Source organism: Trichoplusia ni, unplaced genomic scaffold (assembly GCF_003590095.1).
Source record: "Trichoplusia ni isolate ovarian cell line Hi5 unplaced genomic scaffold, tn1 tig00001299, whole genome shotgun sequence".
NCBI classification, from domain to species: domain Eukaryota; kingdom Metazoa; phylum Arthropoda; class Insecta; order Lepidoptera; family Noctuidae; genus Trichoplusia; species Trichoplusia ni.
Genome location: NW_020800111.1, coordinates 1 through 21,768, shown reverse-complemented (window position 1 = coordinate 21,768; position 21,768 = coordinate 1). Strand labels below are relative to the sequence as shown.

The 21,768-nt window shown below is 34.4% G+C and overlaps 2 protein-coding genes across 2 annotated transcripts; both read right to left on the bottom strand.

Moving 5' to 3' along the window:
* Nucleotides 1-1,752: 1,752 nt before the first annotated feature.
* On the bottom strand, nucleotides 1,753-15,812 carry LOC113507268 (type I inositol 1,4,5-trisphosphate 5-phosphatase-like). The gene is made up of 2 exons (XM_026890133.1): nucleotides 15,494-15,812; nucleotides 1,753-2,060 (listed from the first exon to the last, which is right to left on the bottom strand). The coding sequence occupies exons 1-2, from the start codon at nucleotides 15,572-15,574 to the stop codon at nucleotides 1,785-1,787; spliced, it is 357 nt and encodes a 118-aa protein (XP_026745934.1). The 5' UTR covers nucleotides 15,575-15,812; the 3' UTR covers nucleotides 1,753-1,784.
* LOC113507267 lies at nucleotides 11,529-12,843 on the bottom strand. Its single transcript, XM_026890132.1, has 2 exons — nucleotides 12,148-12,843; nucleotides 11,529-11,888 (listed from the first exon to the last, which is right to left on the bottom strand). The coding sequence occupies exons 1-2, from the start codon at nucleotides 12,656-12,658 to the stop codon at nucleotides 11,545-11,547; spliced, it is 855 nt and encodes a 284-aa protein (XP_026745933.1). The 5' UTR covers nucleotides 12,659-12,843; the 3' UTR covers nucleotides 11,529-11,544.
* Nucleotides 15,813-21,768: the final 5,956 nt, after the last annotated feature.

The window sequence follows — 21,768 nt, the reverse complement described above, 5'->3', positions numbered from 1 at the left end:
ACAAAATCTTTTCCAAAATTCTACTAAACCGTGTAACAAAAGTACTGGACGAAAACCAACCAAGGGAACAGGCGGGATTTCGGAGTGATTTTTCAACGCTTGACCATATTCACACCATAAAACAGATCATTGAGAAAAGTAATGAATACAACATCAACTATTACATCGCGTTCGTGGACTATAACAAGGCGTTTGACTCACTAAAACACGCAAAGATATGGGAAGCGCTAGCAACACAAGGGGTAGACAAAAAATATATACGCCTCATTAGCAATATCTATCAGAACATGACAGCTAAAATACGGACAGAAAGAGTGGGTGAAGCCTTTCCCATAAAGAGAGGAGTTCGACAGGGTGATCCCATGTCACCCAAACTTTTCTCCGCAGTTCTTGAGTATGTATTTAGGCGCCTCGAATGGGACAACTATGGATTAAATATAAACGGAGTACACCTGAACCACTTAAGATTCGCAGACGATCTGATACTTATTACAGAGGACGCAGGAAGTCTACAGGAAATGCTTGAACAACTTACAGTCGAAAGTAGGAATGTTGGGTTGACGATGAACACCTCAAAAACAAAGCTAATGACAAATATAGAAAAGATACCCATTCAAGTTGATGGTACACAAATGGAATATGTGAACGAATACACATATCTTGGACAAATAATCTCCCCAAAAGATCTAACAAAAAATGAAATAAACAACAGAATTAACTTATCCTGGAAAAGATACTGGTCACTAAAAGAAATATTTAAAAACTCAGAAATATCACCGAAATATAAACAAAAAGTATTTGATTCATGTATACTGCCTGTTATGACGTACGGGTGTCAAACATGGAGTCTTACCAAACAAAATATACGTGCATTAGAGACATGTCAACATGGAATGGAGAGGAGCATGCTCAATGTTAAATTAAAACATAAATTAAAACTTAAAACTGTACGACAGCAAACCAAAATTACAGATGTTACATACTGTATCAAGAAGCTAAAGTGGAGGTGGACAGGCCACATGATGAGAAACAAAAACAACAAATGGTCGAAAGAAGTAACTGAGTGGTACCCAAGAAACTACAAAAGGAAAAGAGGGAGACCAAACCGGAGATGGGAAGATGACATAAAAAGAGTAGCTGGCGCAACATGGAGAAGGAAAACACAAGATCGTGCGTTATGGCAAGCTTTAGGGGAGGCCTATGCTGAGTAGCAAGACAATCTTCGCGAAACTGGTGTCAATATAAGAACTAACTTGTGAAAGAAATGTATTTGTAAGATTGTTTAATAAAGGCTTATTATTATTATTATTATTATTATGTAAAAATAATTATTAATATTTTAAATAAAATTTTATTGTGAATGTCTGTCTTAGATTCTCAGGGTAGGCAGTGTCTTTTTGTCTTTATGGACTGCACGCCACTGCAGTAAGCCAGGAGATTGAAAGTTTAACTCAACCTCGTAGCAGTTTTTTTGCTGTGGTGGAAGATATTGTAGTCGTACTGCGTTCGCTACGCGTAATTTAAGGCAACTTAGTACTTTTATATGTGGTAGTAGGCCTCGTGAACTTGCTAAGATAAAAATATAATATAATATTCCACAACTTTCACAGAAAGCCATCTAGTCTTAAACTAAGCAAAACTATTTATTTCTAAATACAAAAATAATATAGATATATTAAACCCAGACACAGAAAACGAACGGGCTTATCACAAAAACATTTGTCGACAAGACAAGACCTACGGTGTAGCAGTCAGGGCCACTAACGAGTAGACCAAGAGGTCACTCAATCGATTGAATTTGCGATGACAGTAATTAAACATATACTCACAGTAAACTTCTCCGGTGAACTGAAGTCCTCATCCAGGAATATCCTGATCTTATCGAAGAGCCTCAATTCGGGACAGTCGCAGAGCCTCTGCACGAAGTCCTGGACGTATTGCATGGACTTCTCGTACGCCTTGCCGCCGACTTCCTGAAGATGGAGGGCAATGAACTTCGGGTCCATCCGGGATACTGCTTGGAGGAACTCCGATGTCCATATTGGTAGCATCACTGAAGGCTGTGAATAAATTAGAAATAAATTATTATCATCTAGTTTACATAACAATTAGGGAGGATATACCATCACTTTTTTTGAGTTCAATAAATTCGAAATTCTCCATCAGAGGGCTTTATGAAGAAATGTTAAAGGGAAATGAAATGAAATTATTGATTCTGTAAGTAGGATACACGTTTCTATGTCTTTTTTTTAATACCCTGAGAATAAATGTCAGAGTAAACTCAGAGGTCTCTTATAAGATTTTATTCGTAAGTTTAAAGACAGTTGTTCAAATACATAATTAATTGCATAATCAAGTACATAGTATTTTCTAAATTGGCCTCGTAAAAAGAGTGTTTAACGTTACAAACTATTAAAACAATTTGTATACGTTTTCCATCCATGCTAATGCTATAAATGCGAAGGTAATTCCGCCTGTCAACCTAAATACTGTAAGTACCTCATGTAAAGTGCGGTTTAGGCTATTAGAGTGGGAGTAGATGCTTCAAAACCCTTCACCCGAAATCAATTACCCACACCCCGCCGTAGCTCTGCAAAAATATATTTTCTCGAGGCGAGGAAAAACACGATATTTTTTTAAGATCATAAACAAATATCTCCGTTCTATTTTTAAAAAAGCGGTCGTAATCATTCAATTACTAGGGTTCGGGGTCACTTGCAAAAACAAAAGAAAGAATTTCATAACAGCTTTCCATAGAATTTAATTAAATTTTGGAACGAAAATAACATCATAACACGATGAATTTGACTAGAATTTTTCATAAGAATTTTGATACGGAATAACATTTAAAAGAATTATACTTTTCTTTCCAAATTTTCAAACAAATAACGAAAATATCATGAGTACGAACGACATGAACGACTTATGTTGTATTATGGTAGTCTTAGTAAAGGTCAACACTGAAATATAACTCAATATAACCGTGTCTGCATTTGTATGCCTCTCTGCTGTCAGAGATGCATTGAGGAAAACAAACACCACTAAATACTACAACCAAATAATAATACAGTAATGATGTGAAAATAATATTCTCGGTCCATCCATTGTTCAAGCCTTCATACTCTCGACGCGGTAGTAATTGCTGTCTTTTCGTCACCTTACAATTGATACTAACTCAATTGACATTCGAACTATCAACAAGACAAGCAGACAGGTATTTTAATGTATTTTGAGAACGACCGGGTCGGTTTTAGATGACAGGTCAAAACGTGACTGCGAATGAGAACTACATGTTTATGTAAATTCATTATTGTTGTTATTAATAAGATCTGGTCGAGAGGATTTTTGCGAATGTTATTAGTAGGTCAGTTGATTGGCAGGTCATGGTTGTAAATAATAATTTTCTTAATAAAACTCACTTAATAGACAAGTGTTGGACAGTTATCTTGCAATCATTCCAGGTACAATTGGGCAAGTTTATCGCACTGTGTGCCAAAATATTTCGATGCTTCAAACTTTGCCTATAAATTGTAGTTTTGAACTACACTGCAACACTACTTGAACAAAGTTTTCGAGTTTCAACTGTTTGATGGCTTCTATAACTTTGATTGTTCTAATATTCATTTTTTTTATCAACAGAAGGGAAGAGAATCAGGTGAGATATTAATAAAAACAGTAATGTAAAGACCATTAAAAAAGGTGCCATTATTGATGTCCCGTAAATAGATCGAACCACGCCTTTTGATAAGCACAAGGATATTGTTATACATGTAAACAGGTTATACGTAGTATATATTATAAGGAAACATGCAATAGTTTTTATTATAGAACATGATACAGTAGGTAAATAATGCACGGAAGGATCTAATGTAGCTGAAAACAATGCACGAATGAGATTATTGACTGAAATGGAATATTTACAAACGGTGTTCCACTAGGTAGGGTGTTTGGTCCAGTCTTTTTAAAATGTGTGAATATTACTATAATTACCCATGCTTTGGACGGATGTTATGTTAATAGAAATGCAATAATAATGATTGACAATATTTAATTTTACCAAATATTTTAAGTAAGTCAGAGCAGTAAGATGAAACACTGAAAACTAAAGAACTAAAGTAATAAAAAGTCTAGTGAAGTGAATCTGACATCTAGATATTAAAGAAATTGACAAGGCAATACAAGAATGCACAAAAAAGACGAACAAATGAAGACATTACGTCGGTCCTATATTCAAATGTCACGGTTTTATTACAGGATGTTAAATTTATGTTAATTACGAACTTTACTATCGTTTATTTTTAGCTCTGGTTGCGTTTTACGAAGAAACACGCATGAAACCAAAACTTATTCACGGAAAAGGTCACTAAAGAGACGAATAATTATTACAAAAGAAACAGTAAAGTATTGAAGATCAAGAAATCGAGAGTGGTATGTCTAGTGGTGATAAAATTTTGCAATAGACTTTACCTCATAAAAAGAGCTAATTATTTATTTTAAACTTTCAAACTAACAATATTTAAAGCAAAACTGGTTCAACTCCTAAGCGAATATGTAACTATTCAATAGACAACTCTTTTCTTAACTTTTTTATAATAATTAAACTAGTTTTCACAACAAATGTTGACCTTTCTAACTTCTGTATGTGACTTAAGACGCGATGTGTGTGTGTGTGTGTTTTTTTTTTGTAAATTAAACGCTGTTTTCGAATCAATAATCCCCAATTTTAGTTCTAGACTGTAAAATATTTCTACGCTGGAAACTGCATTATTTGGTCTTATACATGAATATATATTTTTTTATTTACATTTTCGTAAACAAGTCTACATAAAATTAAAACAAACGTAAATTATTCAACATGATAGTCCATATTGCTATCGATCTTACAATTCTAGTCAATACTGGCGCCAAAAATCATAAACTAGACATCGTTTTAAGAATGGATATATTTAGTAATTCGTGCCATGCTTGGCACAACAATTGCTTATACATCAACGGAATAACAAGCACCTAATTACCATTACACATGCGTTTATTTTAAACCAATTCACATACATTCTAGCCCCTATCACATGGGAATACCGTCATCCGCGAATTCTGAATGAGTGATAACAAGAAGAGTGGTTTAACAGAACGAGTAACTAATCACGTAGACCAATTTTTAAGAACACTTAAAATTGAGCCATATATTTTTGATAGTAAGGTATCAATTACATACTCGTATAAATAATGGACCTACTTTGAGCTTACACAAGAGCAGTAAATTGAAACCCGCCCTAGACAAGTGAAATTTATACCAGTAAATTGCAACTGATTTATTTGTAAAATAAATTACTACAACCGATACTGAAGAAGGAGGGACAAATCCAAATGACGTGACTTATAAAAAATAAGTATTTTTATTTTTTAGGTAATTCTTGCATTCGTATGAGAGCAAAATGATGGGTAAAAGCATCCACTTGGAACCCGCTCTATCTCTAGCGATTTCTAGCCACTTCCGGTATTACCGATATTACTAGATCATCACACCAACGCCACACGAATTACAGGTACAGTATTCAATCAGTATTAGAAAAAAAAACAGTGATCTCCAAAAGATAGCATGGCAACTAACGATGGACTAAAATTCTGAGGGCCTAGCAATAAAATTGCACAGCACAGACTTTTTGTCTTGTCTGTTGACGACATCCCGTAGAAAGCTAAAAGAGAGTTTCCACAGCACCAAATACATTATGTAATAGTTTTCCCCTTCAGCAAGATTGGAGCTGTATTAAACGTATAATAGTGTCTTGAGTTTAGGACTGGCATTGTATTACGTAACTGACACAAATTCTAAGCTACATACAATTTTCCGGTACCCTTTGGAATATACATACATTTTGTAGACAATATGGTAGGGGAGAAGGTAGAAGATATTTTGAGTTCGTAACGAGGTATGTGGATTTACATTTAAGGTTTCCCGAGTAATGGTCTAAAAATATTTAGTATCAACATTTACATAGTGTTTCAGTGCCATTTTTGAGGTATCACAGTTGTAAGTAGAAGATAACTTCATAATACTGAAACCTTGCAAACGAGTCTTAACGAAATTTGGGTTGTGATTCATAATTATGACCTTGAGGTTAATAGTGTGAATTGACGCGGAGCTAATATGAAGATTCGGTCGAAAATATTAGGTGAGCTACTCGTCCGAGATAAATATTGTCCAAGCTAGAAAAACAAATCCATGTCAATTCTTCTTTTCATTATATGATTAATGTTGAACGTGTGTCAGTTTTTAAGTAGCCTTATAAAAAATGTGTTTACTGGTTTCTTTACGATGTTTCACCGTTTTAAGAAAGTGTTAATTACTATGATCTAAATGGCAGAACAACATTAGAAAAGTCGGTGTGTACCTTAGGATCAGATTTGAGATTTTTTTACTTGGCAGTCCAACGGTTTTACCACCAGGCTTTTACTGAAACTGCTGAATCAAAATTTACCAGGAATGTTAGATAACAAAACCTTTATCAAACTAATGAATAACTGTTCTTCTCAGAAACGTAATACTGGGATTACCAAGGGGAATAGAATATCACTAATGTGGTAATACCGTATTACTTAAAGACAAAAGCCTTAGCCATAAATGAATATTCAAAGGCGGTATCTGTAACGCAAACTCATTTAACGCACAAAGCCATAATGTAGTCTAATGTGTTATAGATTGGAATTCTTTGTCGTCATTGCATTCAGTATAAGACAATGTTTGAGTGTTCTGATCATTGTTTTTTGTTTATAATATAGGAGCGGATGGGCAGGCCTTTGGTGGAGCCGGTGAGAAGTGGTCATTGATGTCCGGTGACGTCCGCAGACTAAGCCAAAAAAATTGTTGACATCTTAAAGAATCAGTTGATCTAGTGATATATAAACATTGATATCGGAGGCACTAGAACGGAGAATCTAATAAAAGAGCTAGGTAGGGGTTACCTAACTTAATGATAATAGCCTCTTGTCTAACCTATGAAAAGTTCATGCGGGATCCGTGATTAAAAAGTCAACTTGATTCCTTATCCCTCTATTCGCCGCAAAAGCTTTGATCTAGCATTGTCTCTTACATTTTATATGAGATCAATTTACATAAAAGCCTGCCCAAAACAATTCCAAATGCTTCTAATATTACTTGTAAGAAAAGAGTCTTCACATTTACTATCTATCTTGTTGCCCTTTAATCGTTTAAAATTTTTGTTCAGTTGTAGCTTCGCCAGTCGCCACCCCATCCTCGCTGGGGCGGACAATTACGTTTATTTATGGACAGACCTTCCTCGAGAAGGCGATCGATTGTTGAAGACGAGAATAAAATCTGTTCAATATATTTAAGATTAACTCGACCCTGATAGATGCGACAGGCAGGCGTTGGAAAAGGTCTTCATCTACACACGTAGTCAGAAACCTCAAGGGAATGTACTATGTAGACGGGATAAGAAGTATTTATTGTAACCATTGAGCCCCAAGTATGCTGAAAATATCCATTACGATAATTTGAAAGTTAAATTTTATAACAATTAACATGGTTTCCCTCATCTATATATTACTACTGGTTTTCACAATGGTAACTTTAGTGAAAATCTCTATTCTCTCTTATATCGATATTCGAGCAAAAATTTCAGTAATTTTGCCTTTCTATATGAGTGATAACCATTGAAATTACCCGTTAAGCTAACTCCGTACCAAAAAATTTCAAAATCGATACATGTTTTAGCTGTCAAAACATAACAAACAAATATTTACTATAGCTTTTAATACATTAAGTAGGTACTCACATGAAACACTATCGATTGATTTACAAACCATCCAACTTCCAATTTTTGCTTAGTATATCGAAGCGTAATGCTTTCATCAAATTTGGAGTGTGGAATTAGGTTACATGATAGGTTGGTACGGTTGACGGGAGCGCTAAATTAATTTTGGCGGTGAAAGTTTCGTGCGATAAACACGTATGACCCAGTATCGCGCCGCTGGTTAACCGTATCAGTAGCGAAGTAGGCATCGGTATTACCTCATGTTTTGTAATGGATACTTCAAGTGAAGGCTTCTAGCTCCATTTTAAGATTCTTCGAGATCTTGATTATTCAGTAGCTCTCAGCATAGCAAAAGCCAGATTACGAAAGTAGGGGAATGTGTGATACTATATTTCTGTATGGAGTTTTGCTTGAATTTTGGTTAATGTATGCCGTATGTACCGTAGGAGTACATTAAAAATTTAATTTAAAGATACATATGTACCGAAACATTCTATTTAGTCTTGTTATATAAAAGATGACCAAAAGGCTAGTGATAAAGATAATTCCGAGAACAATCCTATTAGGAAAGTCCACTGTTCTACAAATATTTTAGTAAAAACTCAGTATACCATCATTAAAAACAAAGTGCTTCAATTAATTAGTCTAATAATTTGATAACGAACATTAATGTCAATATTCGTTCTAGGTAACAGGGACAATCCTACTACCGAAAACTCGGTTATTTTTATATACATAGGTTCGTAATTAAGTACTCATAACAGTAAATCCCCGAATGGAGCTAATCGTGGTTACGACGTTGAATGATGTGATAATAATGTAGGCTCTACCGATTTTTTTCTCTCCAGGCTCTCGATTTAATGTAAATTCCCACGTTTTTTATAAACTCACTTTCTTGTTTGTTTTTCGTTCCGGTTGGATTTTTGCAACTCAATTTTAATCCTTGTGTCGCAGAGGCACCACAAACATTTAAGTCAGATGCATAAGACATCCAGATTAAGAACAAGCATTCGTAGGTCACACAATGCTTGTCTATAGCGGTGCGGAGATCAAACCCGTGATACATATCGCGTAGTACTAAATTGGCGAATTTCGGTTCTTATAATCTTCAATAAGTTATATATACCGAGAAAAAGGGGAGGAAAGCCTGTGCTCTGAAATGAGACTCGAACAACTAAAAAGTTCCCTATGAAGTGTCCTTTGAACACCAAACAATGCCAGTATACGAAATTCTACTACTTTAGTCTAAACATCTACCGCCATACCAAGAAGGCTGACTTATCCTACTACTATTATAAAGGCGAAAGTTTGTAAGTATGGATGTATGGATGTTTGATACTCTTTCACGTAAAAACTACTGAATGGATTTGAATGAAACTTTACCACAATATAGCTTAATATTATACATCAGAATAACACAGGCTACAATTTTTGAGGTTTCTAATGTGAGGTCGTAAAAAAACACATTTTTTGCGCTTACATTGCAAACGCTGACTGAATCCTACAAGATTGATAGAAGGCAGATAGATAGATAGAAGGCAGGTATAAATTATAACTTATATCTTCTAACCACGCGGACGATGTCGCGGGCAACAGCTAGTACAAAATATTTTTGACTATGAATTTAAAGTCGTCAGGTATTGGAGATTGGGCTTTCTCCGTTTACGAAGAAGATTGCAAATACTAATACATAAAAGTAGTGCTCTTCAAGAGAAAGGTCAATTGACTTAAAGACAAAGTAAAGAGGTACTTCAAAAGACCGTCTAGGTAAGCTTGAAACCGTGGCCGCCTCTATTTTTATTAACACCCCTTGTGCTAGAAAAATATATAGCACAGTTATTTTCATAGGTATAGGAGGCTTTTTCTACCACAACTGCAACAGTCTGGACTTCGGGAAAAGAAAGGAATGGGTGTGTCATATTTTGTAAGTCTAATTTTTGCCGAGTAATTCTGCTAATATTAACTCTGTATCGCGTCCCGACCTACCCAGTACCCAGCTATTTAAAGATAGGGCCATCATTTCATTTAAAAATAAGCTTATCATGTAAATCCGTCAATATATTGCCGCCTACGCGTAATAACAACTATTTTTTCAACGGACATGCTAGATTAGTCAGAATACAAAAATAAAAATCAAGGGCAAAATAATTGCAAGCACATTTTTTTCATAGAGATAAGGATTTATGGCTATTTAAAAATAATTGCTCGTTCACGTAGGATTATAACTGGTTTTTCTTTTTCCCCATCGCGAATATTGACCTTTGGAGGTCGCATTGTGATAAAAAGTCACTATTATGGAATTTGTTGTGTTGTAAGGTCAGTTTTGATGTCATCCAATAAGGAATAGACGACACACTAACCGATCCGTTGTTGCTCAGTATAACAAATTAGTTCCATGTTTAAAAAAAAGAAAAATAGTTAAGAAATTGGTTTCAAAATTCATTTTCTACTGTGTTCAAGTACATAGCCTCTATGTCCTCCTTAGGGGTACAATGAAAAACTGTGTCGTAATTCTTCTGTTTAACCCGTTTATTGACCATTAATGTTATTGTATACCTATTGTGGTTAGCTTAAGGATTCAAATAAATACTGAATATTAAGCGTAACGTTTTCTGTATTATCACAATACAAGCAAATATAATTAGATTTATCCTGAGCATTCCAGTTTTAAAGGTTAATTGAAAAGGATAATATTACGACAAAAATAAATGGATTCGCTGAAATTATACGAGTTTATAACATCATCCAGTAATACGAATGACGAAATAGGAATGGAATGTCCTGTATTCTATACCAGGGGACGTAACTTAATAACTAAAAAATAAGTAAAGAACACATCCCAAAAATGGTCGATAGTTAATTTTGCTTTCACATCTCACATGTTGTATATAGCTAAGGACTAGTGATAGAAAATTCATTTTCATGTCAATAAAATTGTATGAAATATGACAATCTAATTGAAAGGATAGATTTCCATGCGGTTTTGAATGATGCAAAGAAAGACCAACCGACAGAGATCATCAAAATCAAAATGTTTTAATTTGTAGTAGACATGAATGAGAGTTTTAGAATCATTCTGTTACAGATCTAGTGAGTCTACTTCCGTGGTTCCGAATTGTCATTCCTATGGAGGAGAACTGGTTAGACTAAATAAGTAAGTGTATAAAAATAACTAAAGTAACCGTCATGAGAAGCTATAAATTTTGTAAACAAGTGTTCAGGAGTTCACAACATTTGGACCAACAAAAAAAATGAATTTGTTTAAGATTTAATAAATTATTAAGTAACAAATATTAATTAACATAAATATTATTTAAGAATAATTATTCGTCAGATTCAGATGTTTCCATTTCTGTGTCAGAATCAGTGACATGTATCACGAAGCTGTCTACAGTTTTATCAATCATCTCATCGATTTTGGAATAAAAATTATCTTCTTCCTTGATAACATGCTCCACACAACGCTTCCAATTTTCCGAAGTAATCTGCTGCAGTCCCTCTTGTAATAATTGTTTTACCTCGTCAAATTTAAAATTTGTATTTTTGCGAGCAACATATCCTTTTACGTTGGCCCAAATTAGCTCAATTGGATTAAGCTCACAATGATATGGCGGGAGTCTCAATACTTCCACCTTATATTTTTTTGCAAGCTCGTCCACTACATAAGTTTTAAAATTGTCTTTAACATTTTTTACTTTTAGCAGTAATTCAGTCTTAATTTCATTGTCGTCGTAAGAAAATATTCTTACTTACAAGCCAATTTTGTATATCATTTTTTTTTCCAGGCAGTAGTAGGAATTCTTTCAAGACGCCTTGAGTGGTATGGTGCATTGTCCATTACCACTACTGCATTTTCTCCAAGTTTTGGGAGAACGTTTTCGAACCATTGTTCAAAATGTGTTGCATCCATTGATTCATGGTAATCTCCCGTCTTCTTGCATTCAAATATATTTTCACCGCCCTCTACAAAACCGTTCTCATTGCCGATATGGGTAATTATTAATCGTTTACCTTTTGACGTTGGGTTACGTGCACCAATGCTAAGTCCTTCTAGGAAAGCCTGCTTCTTACTTTTAACTTGTTTGTCTACCCAAGTTTTATTTACGGTATGTCCTGTAAAAACAATTAAACATTTGTTAATTAGCGTCTTGCGCAGTAAAAGAGTTGAAGTACATTATTATTAATACACACTTGTGATAGCCCTTAAGAACTAATGTCTCAAGGTCGGCGGCGCGTGGGTTATATTTATTTTGCAAATAGATTTGCAGTATCATACACATCACTTCACGGTAAAGGCGACGGTATTTGCTTACAATCAGGCGAACCGTATGGTAGTCTGCCGTTTCACTGCAATAAAAAAAAACACACTAACCTGCATTCACCCATGTCTCATCCATGTAAAATATCTGGCGATTTTGTTGTCTATAGTCTTTAATAGATTTCAAATATTTTCGCCGCCATATTGTTATGTCATCTCTATCAATAAGTGCGTTATTTCGCTGTCGTTTTATATATTTAAAGTTTAAATGCTTTATTAGCCGCCTGAGAGTTGTTTCGCTAAAATTTGGCATATCTTCATCGTCATTGACTGCCTGAAGAATCTTGGGAATTGTTGGTAATTGGCCATTTAAAAAGAAACTGTGAATTTTTTTCCTAATTACGGATTTATCAAAATCGTCTACTTTCTGATAAAATTTAGGCCTGTCTTTAGACTTGATAGGTGATTTTATTCCCTCTTCTGATTTATATTCTTTTAATATATTATACACAGATGCTATGCCAATTCCCAAAATCGATGCTGTTTTTTTATTTATTTCGGTTTTGTAGGGATATTCATTCGATGGCCAATTTTCTTTCACGTACTTATATACGTTGATCACCATATTTTTCTCATTAACCGTAAAGCTCGTCACCTGTAAAAATCACCGGTAGTCACTTGTCACACGAAGCTCAAGCTATATCTCCAGGTATACCAATTAACCTAACCAATTACTTCACAATTTAAAACCTACTTCTAATATTAACCTTAAGTTTCCAAAGATTAGCGCGTTTGAACAAACAACTCTTTCTTTTTACTTATTATATATTTTAGATAAATTGTATTACGCACCTTTTGACGTTTTTTTCGTGGCGAATTTATTTCCTTAGATGTACTGGCTACTGGCTCCATTATACGTAATAACAAATAAAATTAACGCAACAATTAAAGTAACAACAATAAAAAAGTGATAACGAAACAATAACAAAATTAACAATAACAACCAGATCCGCGATATATGCAAAGCAATGAAACAAACTCGTACGCATTCGAAACTCGAATGATGCGTTTATTTCAAAATGGCGTCCCGATAGTTCACAATCCCTGCGACGGACGCGTTCCGGTACCAAGAAACACAAACGATAGCGCTTTGCGTCGTTAAAATATGATCCGACTAAATTAAATAGGTTGTTACTTTCATATAACCCGTCTATATTTCATGTCGATTGAATATGGTCAATTTATTATTATCTCGCAGTATAAAATGTTTACTTAGTAAAAGATGTTTGTTTACATAATTTATAGCTTCTCGTGACGGGTACTTTAAAGCAATATTGTACAACTTCATTATTATTATAATAACGGCTTTTACGTCTATTGCAGACGATTTATGGGGTAGTGTCTGTACGACAACGCCTTTGGTGACTATACAGACCATTGCGAGAGCGACATATCCACAGGCTTGACCTGAGAAGTCAGTGGCGATTGGTGTTGAACCACATTCATGTCATTATTATTATATGCTATCAGTTATGTTATAGAGATGACTATGCTTATAAACAATATGATCTATAAGTCATCTGTTTCAGTACTTAAGCTTAGCAATATTGGTGTATCTTTTCCAAGCACATAAATATTAAATAAATAAACGACTGCATTGTATAAGTGACATTTTAATACAATCATCCTAATTGGATTTTAGTCACATTTTATTACTAATCTGAATTTTAAAATAAATGCCAAGTTTGTTTGTTATTTTTAACTAATACCTAAACGAAATAGGAGTACTTAATTATGTAACATATTAAATAAGTTTAAAGCACTGCAGAAATAACTGTTTTTTATCTAGTTATATGTGGGAGTAACAATAAATGTTGTTAACATATCACTCAATCACTTTTATACTAACGGTTAGATAAGATATTATATGTTTACAAATATAGATAACATTTTTAATATAAGTGTTGAAGCCACTGGAAATTGGCATGGGTTTTTATGGAGAAAGTTATCATTAGCTGAACTGGCAAAAATTGTTTTGCCATAGAAATTATTTCTGGGGGATTTCTGGTCAAGAAAAGTCGTTACATACGAAAAAAGGATAGGACTGAACATTCCTTATTGCTTATTATTATGGGATTTAAAAAGTAGATAGTAGCCAATTTTAAGATGTACTAAACAGTAAACATCATCATTGGCCTAGCCTTTTCCCAACTATGTTGGGGTCTGCTTCCAGTCTAACTGGATTCAGCTAAGTTCCAGTGTTTTACAAGGAGCAACTGCCTGAGATGTACTACAGATGCATATAAATTTTCATAAAAATCATTGAATTGTTTCCGATGTATGGTAACTAACATTGTGATATGAGAATATGAAATATATTTATTGGGTTTTCTAAGAAAATAGAGCAGGTCAGATAAGTAAAATTTCTTGAATTATTCAATTAAATATTGTCAGACTAGCTAGAAGAAATATTTATGAGGTCATAATTTTAAGATTATTTTTCAAATGGATCTTTCAGGTTATTTTTAATCTTCTATTCATACCAGATCCATCTTGACGGCATTGGGCAAGTTTGTAATTACACATCTAATAATATGGACTTGTTGTTTGTAGCAACAATGTATCTTCATAATTAGGTACATGTACAATATGTGTTAATTTAAAGCTCTTCTATTTATTACTGTTCTGTGTATTAATAATATCGCACCCAATAACAATATTCAAAATGCAAGTTGACCTTTTCAAATGTTTGACATATTATTCCTTAAGAAAAAATGACTATTATTCTTGTAGTATATTACTATTCATCCTACATTCTACTAAAAATAACAATTTTACAAATAACTTTGTGTTTATAAAATCAAGATAGCTGATTTTAGAAAATTATTCTATTAGAATAATTATAAAATATGTATAAATTAAACACACTATCATCAATCATGTCAGAGATAGTTATTTTCATTTTTTTTAATTAGGTCTTAATTATATTAAAGCTTACAACCAGACTAGAGGCATAAATAAGATGAAGTCCTTCTACAATCCGCTGTGAATTTTAAAGTGCTGGTGATTATGATAGCAAATAATTATTTAAGCATAAAGTTAATAGTAGAATTATGTTTTATTTTATGTTCATTATGCAGAATGTTTAATAATAAAAAAAAAATATAAATAGACTAGAATTTTATTTAACATTGATTTACTCTTAAGAATTTATATTACACCTTTTAAAATAAATAAATGGGGGTAAATGAAAAAACAAATTCGCGCGTGAAATCCTCTTTGGTATTCTGTTAACAGCTAGCATCAAGTGCATGCAACCAATTTGTTTAAATTTAGAACACTTATCTGCATATAAGCATCGCGCGCTACATTTAACTAAATTAACGACATGATCACAGACATTTGATGTCACCTAACGATGAGACAAGAATGAAACATAACATAAAATGATAATACTCACATCTTCGAATATAGATCCAACATTGGCAGTCACAAGTAACAACGGCACTTTATCCGAACCCATCTTTTTGAACTTCAACATGTTCCTGATAAGTTTTTGGGTGAAAACAATTCCTCTAAACGAACGAGGTTATTCTCAGTTTAGCGACGTTTTACCGCCGTTTCTATAATTTGGCGCGAACACGCCTTAATTAAAAATACTGTTGATTACATTATTTTGTTTAATTATTACGCTTTCCCGTTAAAAACGGAAGATTTTTTAGTTTAGCTAATTCGTCTGAGTCGCCCCAGCCCTTTCTGACATTTGTATGAATGAATGACATTTTTTACACTCACATTTGCACGTATAAACAGCGTAAACCCTGAATAATTTACGAAGTCTACTACTGGTTTAAATCAAACCGGTAACACTGAATAGAAGATAGCTTTTAAAATATTTTTAATTTTATGTTTGCATAACTCTTTTATATTTTTCGTAATATTAACACGATTCAAATATTAAAATTATTTTTCCAAGTCAAAAACTGAAAAAAAATTAAGCGCTCGTACGTTGAACGGAACGTTTTTCTTGTACCATGAAGCCTATTCAATTTGGTCGGTTGTTGCACCAATGACGTCTCCGCTGGCTTTACGTCACGCCCACTTTCAGGGCCGTATTGGCGTAAATAAATATGGGAACGCGGTATTATAACCGAGAGGTCAAGATATACGTAGGCTATGACGGTGGAAAATGAGTTTTATAAATGTTTTTCATTATTTACTTTCGTAACGCTAACATGAGACACGAGTCGTTAAAATTATCTATACACACACTTGGTAGGTACGTACACACGTAGATTTATGACAATGTTACGTGTTGTTCTTCAATTATGTACTGTGTTTGAACATAATTTACTTTAATAAATATTGTCTTGGACGTTTAAATAAAACAATAAAAATAAATAATCAAGTTTGAACACTTTACATACGTAGTTTCATTGAAATTCACTATAAGTAGTAACTAAAGGACCAAGACTTTGAGTGTTTTTTACTGTTTATCTCGAAATGGAAGTGCCAATTTCGATGAAATGTTTAATGTCCGAAGCGGATGAACTCCGTTGACACAACTTTTCGCAAGTTAAAATATCACCTACGCGGACGAAACTGCGAGCAAAAGCTTGTTTGGTGTACATTTTACTCAATACGCAATGAGTAGCTATGGTCTGTAATTGTGCTCTCATGCCATGAATAGTCCTTTGTCTGCTGTGAGACGCTGACAGGCTAGTGTTCATTGCTTGTCAGGTTTTCCTCTATTAGACTAAAGCCTATTCATTGGTGTATGAAGCGTCCGTCCTGAAGCGAGTAGGGTGGTTTGATTCCTTTACAGACATATAAGGGAATCTAAATAATGCTTATGTGAGAATACATGCTCATAATAATAGTGTTCTTGTGCCTCATTATCTATAAAAATATGGTTGCATCGTCGGGAAGAATGTTTTAAAGAAATGAACTAGAAACGAATGATTCAAATGTGGTTACATCCTCTCAAACAGCGAATTGGCGTGATAAACGTCGTAGAGTGGCACCTCTTTCCAACAACTAAAACGATTACCATTTAAGAGGTGCGAATAGGTTAACTATTAGTGGAAAGAATGTCAAACTTCTTTAGTTGAGGCACTGGAAAATTCTACCCCGATTTCCTTTGTAAGTTTGTCAGTAAACAGAGAGCATCTGTGAGTCTTAATAACAAACAAGCGTCTCTGGTCAAGCATGTCCCAATGAAAGTAGCGAATCCACAATTTTCATTCTTTATTCACAGATCACAGGAATATAACATACAGGAGCAATATAAATTTCAATTTATATTTAGGAAATAGGCAAAATTTAATGATTAACACGCAATTATTTTTTATTTTGTTTTCGATACGATAAAACTAGTAAACAAACCATCAAATATCCGCTTCCATAGCTTTTTCCGCTTCCCTAAACAGTTTTAATATTGCGCAATTCATCTCTGTATATTTTCGGGCGCACAGCGGCTCGCACATGCGCCTTAAGTTTGACGGCGCTCTGTAAACGGTTAAAATAGAAATCGATTGTCGTGCTATTCCTGTGAATTAGGTCGGGTTTATTCCTTAAATCAGCCATGGCGGACCACTAAGGAGGTTGGTAAGTAAAATCTTTTTTTTTAATAGACCTAGCTGTGGTATTTTGTGTGAAAACTATTTGAAATGTTGTACGTGCTGAAAAGCCGCGCGGAATTCCGTTGCCGGTTTATTTACGGAATTTAATGGTGTTTTTCTTGTTAGGTATTTTATTAGTAAACAATTTGGGATTTTTGACGTTAACTTGGGAATTAATTGCGGTCCTAGATTTTATGGGAATTTTAACTATTTTAATCAAGCTTTATTCAATATTTTAATATATTAGTGTTATTTATGTATGGGATGACCTTATAAAGTTTTCTCTTTTTAGAGTAGTATATTTTAGTCTTTTTTTTCGAACGTAGGTGAGTGCTTTTTGTGTTTTGAATGAAGTAAAACAATAAAATATAACATTATTTTACTAATTAAATCTCTACTTAAAAATCTAAAGCGCTATAGCTACCAGGTACGTATTTAGGTAAACATAATAAATGTTAACGTTTTTACACACGTGTTCACTTCGGGTCAATTCGGCTACTTTCGGCTTAATTCGGAGCCCTTTTTCTGGTCACGTGGGTGTCTGTACATTTTCAGTCGTTTCGCCATTACTTTCCTGGAAAGGTAAAATATTGTTCTGTAAGGAAAATCATTATTTGCGGTAAAGTGGGAGTTAAAAGTTGTTACGTTGTGAAATGTGACCTTTAAGGTAATTGTCGTTTCCAAGTTCAGAAGTTAAGCAAAACTCATTGCTTAATTTCTTGTACGAGTTGTTTATTTCGAAAAAGGACGTCGCCGCAGTATTTCTTGTGTAAAGCAGGGTTTCACAATTATTCATCACATTTTTAAAAAGGGCACTCAGTTTATTAAATGTTTGCGAACGCGGTGGTCGATACCCAGACGGCAATTAGAACGCTAACCTAACCCAAAATTTGAATTTTGATTGGAAATTATCTTGTAACCAAGTAGGATGTGTAAATGATTACAAACGTGAGAAAATTTTACTGATATAATTTTTCTTCGTTGTGAGATCCAAGACAATACTATATCTGAGCCTTAAGCTCTTCATAACTAACTATATTATCATAGCTTACAGAACTTGCAAAAAAGACTGGGTTGTACTGGGTATCATTTTGAGGTTTTGAAACAAAGAAAGTATTAAAAAAAAAATATTGGTCCTTTATTTTCCTTCTAGGTCTCAGGTGATATTAAACTGATTACCTTCTCGTTCCAGTGCCATCATGGCGATGTGGTGCTCGCTGCTGCTGCTGGCGTCGGCATCAGCGGCGACGGCCCACATCCACCGCGCCGTCGAGACCGAGATGTTCGCCATACCCATCAGCCCCAACCTCTTCAACTGGACCTATCAAGGTAAGCTTCAACTGCATGGATAGAAGAGTGGTTGAGGTCACCACGCCAAACCCACTATGCGCAAAATATCGATACCCGCGTAGGGCAAGCGTTTCTGTGATCCACGGATGCTCGTCCTGAGTCTAGGTGACTGTGTATGAGACTCGAATGTTTGTGAAACGCCACTCGACGCAAGGATTAAATTCATTAGTGCGGGAGTTATTTTTTTAAAACTTATTCTATGAGACCAGAATCTGTCAATATCAGACAGGACTTTGGTTCGTCCTATCTTAGCTAGTTCACTGGATTGTTCTGTACCATTTGACTGAGTATTAGGCGTTTATATATGGGTAAGGTATAGGTTCGGTCAGTTTCAAAAATGTATCAGAGGGTCACCGCAGGTTTTTCGGCCGATAGTTAGATTCATGGGTTTTAAGCGCCTATAGGATTAAATAAACGGTCGGTTTGTTTGTCGATCACATACTAGACGATTAACGGAAAAATGCGCTAAACAATTTATCGTTACTAAGCGTATCTAAAATTTAATCTGACCAAACTATCGGAGAACAAGAAAAAAACTACCGACTCTTCCAGTAAGACCATTGTTCGAAGAGAAACCCGCAGGAGATAAACAATTCAGGTTTAGGCAGTAAGAGTCTTTCACTAACCGGACTCTTTAATCCCCCACCTAAACAAAAAAGGTTCCAGAGCAGGGCCCTTGAAGTAAGAATGCTGCTTAATATAAGAAGGTATAAGGATCCTAGGTGCATACTGCATGATGAGTTGCTGTACAATTCACCGACTAAATGCGGGAGACGATTCCGGTTTAGTTAGTCACTAGAGTGCCTGAATTGAATGAAGCGGTTCATAATTCAGTTAGAGCACAGTCATTACCCGCTTCCTCCCCCGAGGAGATTGGTGTCAAAGAAGATTCTTCTCCAAAACAAAAAAAAAATGAATACCTCTTAGGTAGGTATATTATGAAGCACAATTAAGAAAGCGAGTAACAATATCCTATACAAATTTAGGTCAGCTGATGTCTGATGACAATTTGAAAGGGTAAATGTATTTCTTTTGGACAAGCGAATGGTGTCCTTTGCTCATTCACATCACAAAAGTGGTATTTATAATAATACGAGGGGCTTTTTAAACATGTTATATGGGTATGATTAAGAAGGGTCAAATTGAGAGCAGTAAATGTAAATTCGATACTGTTGAAAAAAAACTCAACACGTGGGACAATGAAGGAATAACAACCGTTTTTTTTTCGTTTTAAAGAAAAGTAACACTTGTGATATTTTTACTTTTTCGATTTTTACCTAAGCTTTTTACGGGCTAAAGTAATAATCATAGTGGAATTTTATTCTGAGAGCATTTATAAAATAGATTCTCTTTATTTGCTAAGACAGATTCGAGTATACAAAAAAAAATATGTTGATTATAAAATACAGGTATTAAAGTTGCGCTGGGGGAAGCCTAGCAGTGGACATCGATAGGCTGAAATTATTGAAAGTTGCGCTCAGTAAATATTGTGCTAGGCATTATAGGTCTGTCAAAGCGCAGGTGGTGTTTTGTAAATTGAATGCTTACTAACTAAACTAGAAATAAATGAAAACAATTATAAGTTTATCAAAATACAGTGAAAGGAACTTTTGACGTCATTTCTGAGTATATATGTTGCAAAGTCGTTACGTCACAAGCCCCCTCTCGATCTCGTAATCTATAAAGCTTTCCTTTGTCAAATTGTCATCTCGTCAAAATTTTGCATAGTTCGTCCAAAAATTCAATTACAAGACTTACATATTTATCTTTTACTGATCTATCTAAAAAGATTTTAACTCTTATACACATCAGATCTTGCATTTTAAAGGAGAATGGGCATTATTGTAGGAGCTGTGTCCCAACCCTTGCAGCAAGTTGCGACTACTATGAACATGTTCAGTTAAGCTTTTTTATCATCAACTAGCTGTTGCCCGCGACTTCGTCCCCGTGGTAGAAGATATAAGTTATGATTAATACCTGCCCTGTTTTTTTCACATTTTCCATTGTATCTTAGCTTCTATTAGTCGCAGCGTGATGGTTTATAGCCTAAAGCCTTCCTCGATGAATGGTCTATTCAACACAAAAAGATTTTTTCAATTTGGACCAGTAGTTCCTGAGATTAGCGCGTACAAACAAACAAACAAACTCTTTAGCTTTAGTATAGATATGCTAAGTTTTTACTGTAATTTCGTGCAGGTCAAAAGTTACGGGGCTTCAAGTGAATTTATTTTTTCGTTTTAAATATTGCTTTAATCTTACCTACTTCATTACACTTTTCGTTGCCAGGCAAGGGGTCGGAACTATCAAAAGTGTCTGGCTAATGTGAAAACATCATCTACATATTACCCAAGTATTTATAAAAAAATCAGCTTTTGTACTATCACGTAAGTTAAATTACAATGTCATGAACATTAAAGGTGTCTGGCAATGGATTGCCATTGCCACTATGCTAAGTGTCTGGCAATAAATAGCGTGATTTTTAATAATATCCTGAAGGTGTCAACGAAAAATGGCGCTTTATAACTTGAACTAGTTAGATCGATACTTTTGGCACCTTTAGTACTGTTTATATGCCAAAGCCACCATGACCCAAACTCCACAATCGACCATTGTCAGTTGTTGTACCTATGTTGGAAGCAACCGCTGACAAAGTTTAAACTTTTATTTAATAACGGAGGTCTGGGCTCTTACTCTATTAGAGGTTGGTTTTCCACTTGTTGATTTTAAAAATTAGTTTCAGCCTTTTTGTCACTAAAATACTAAT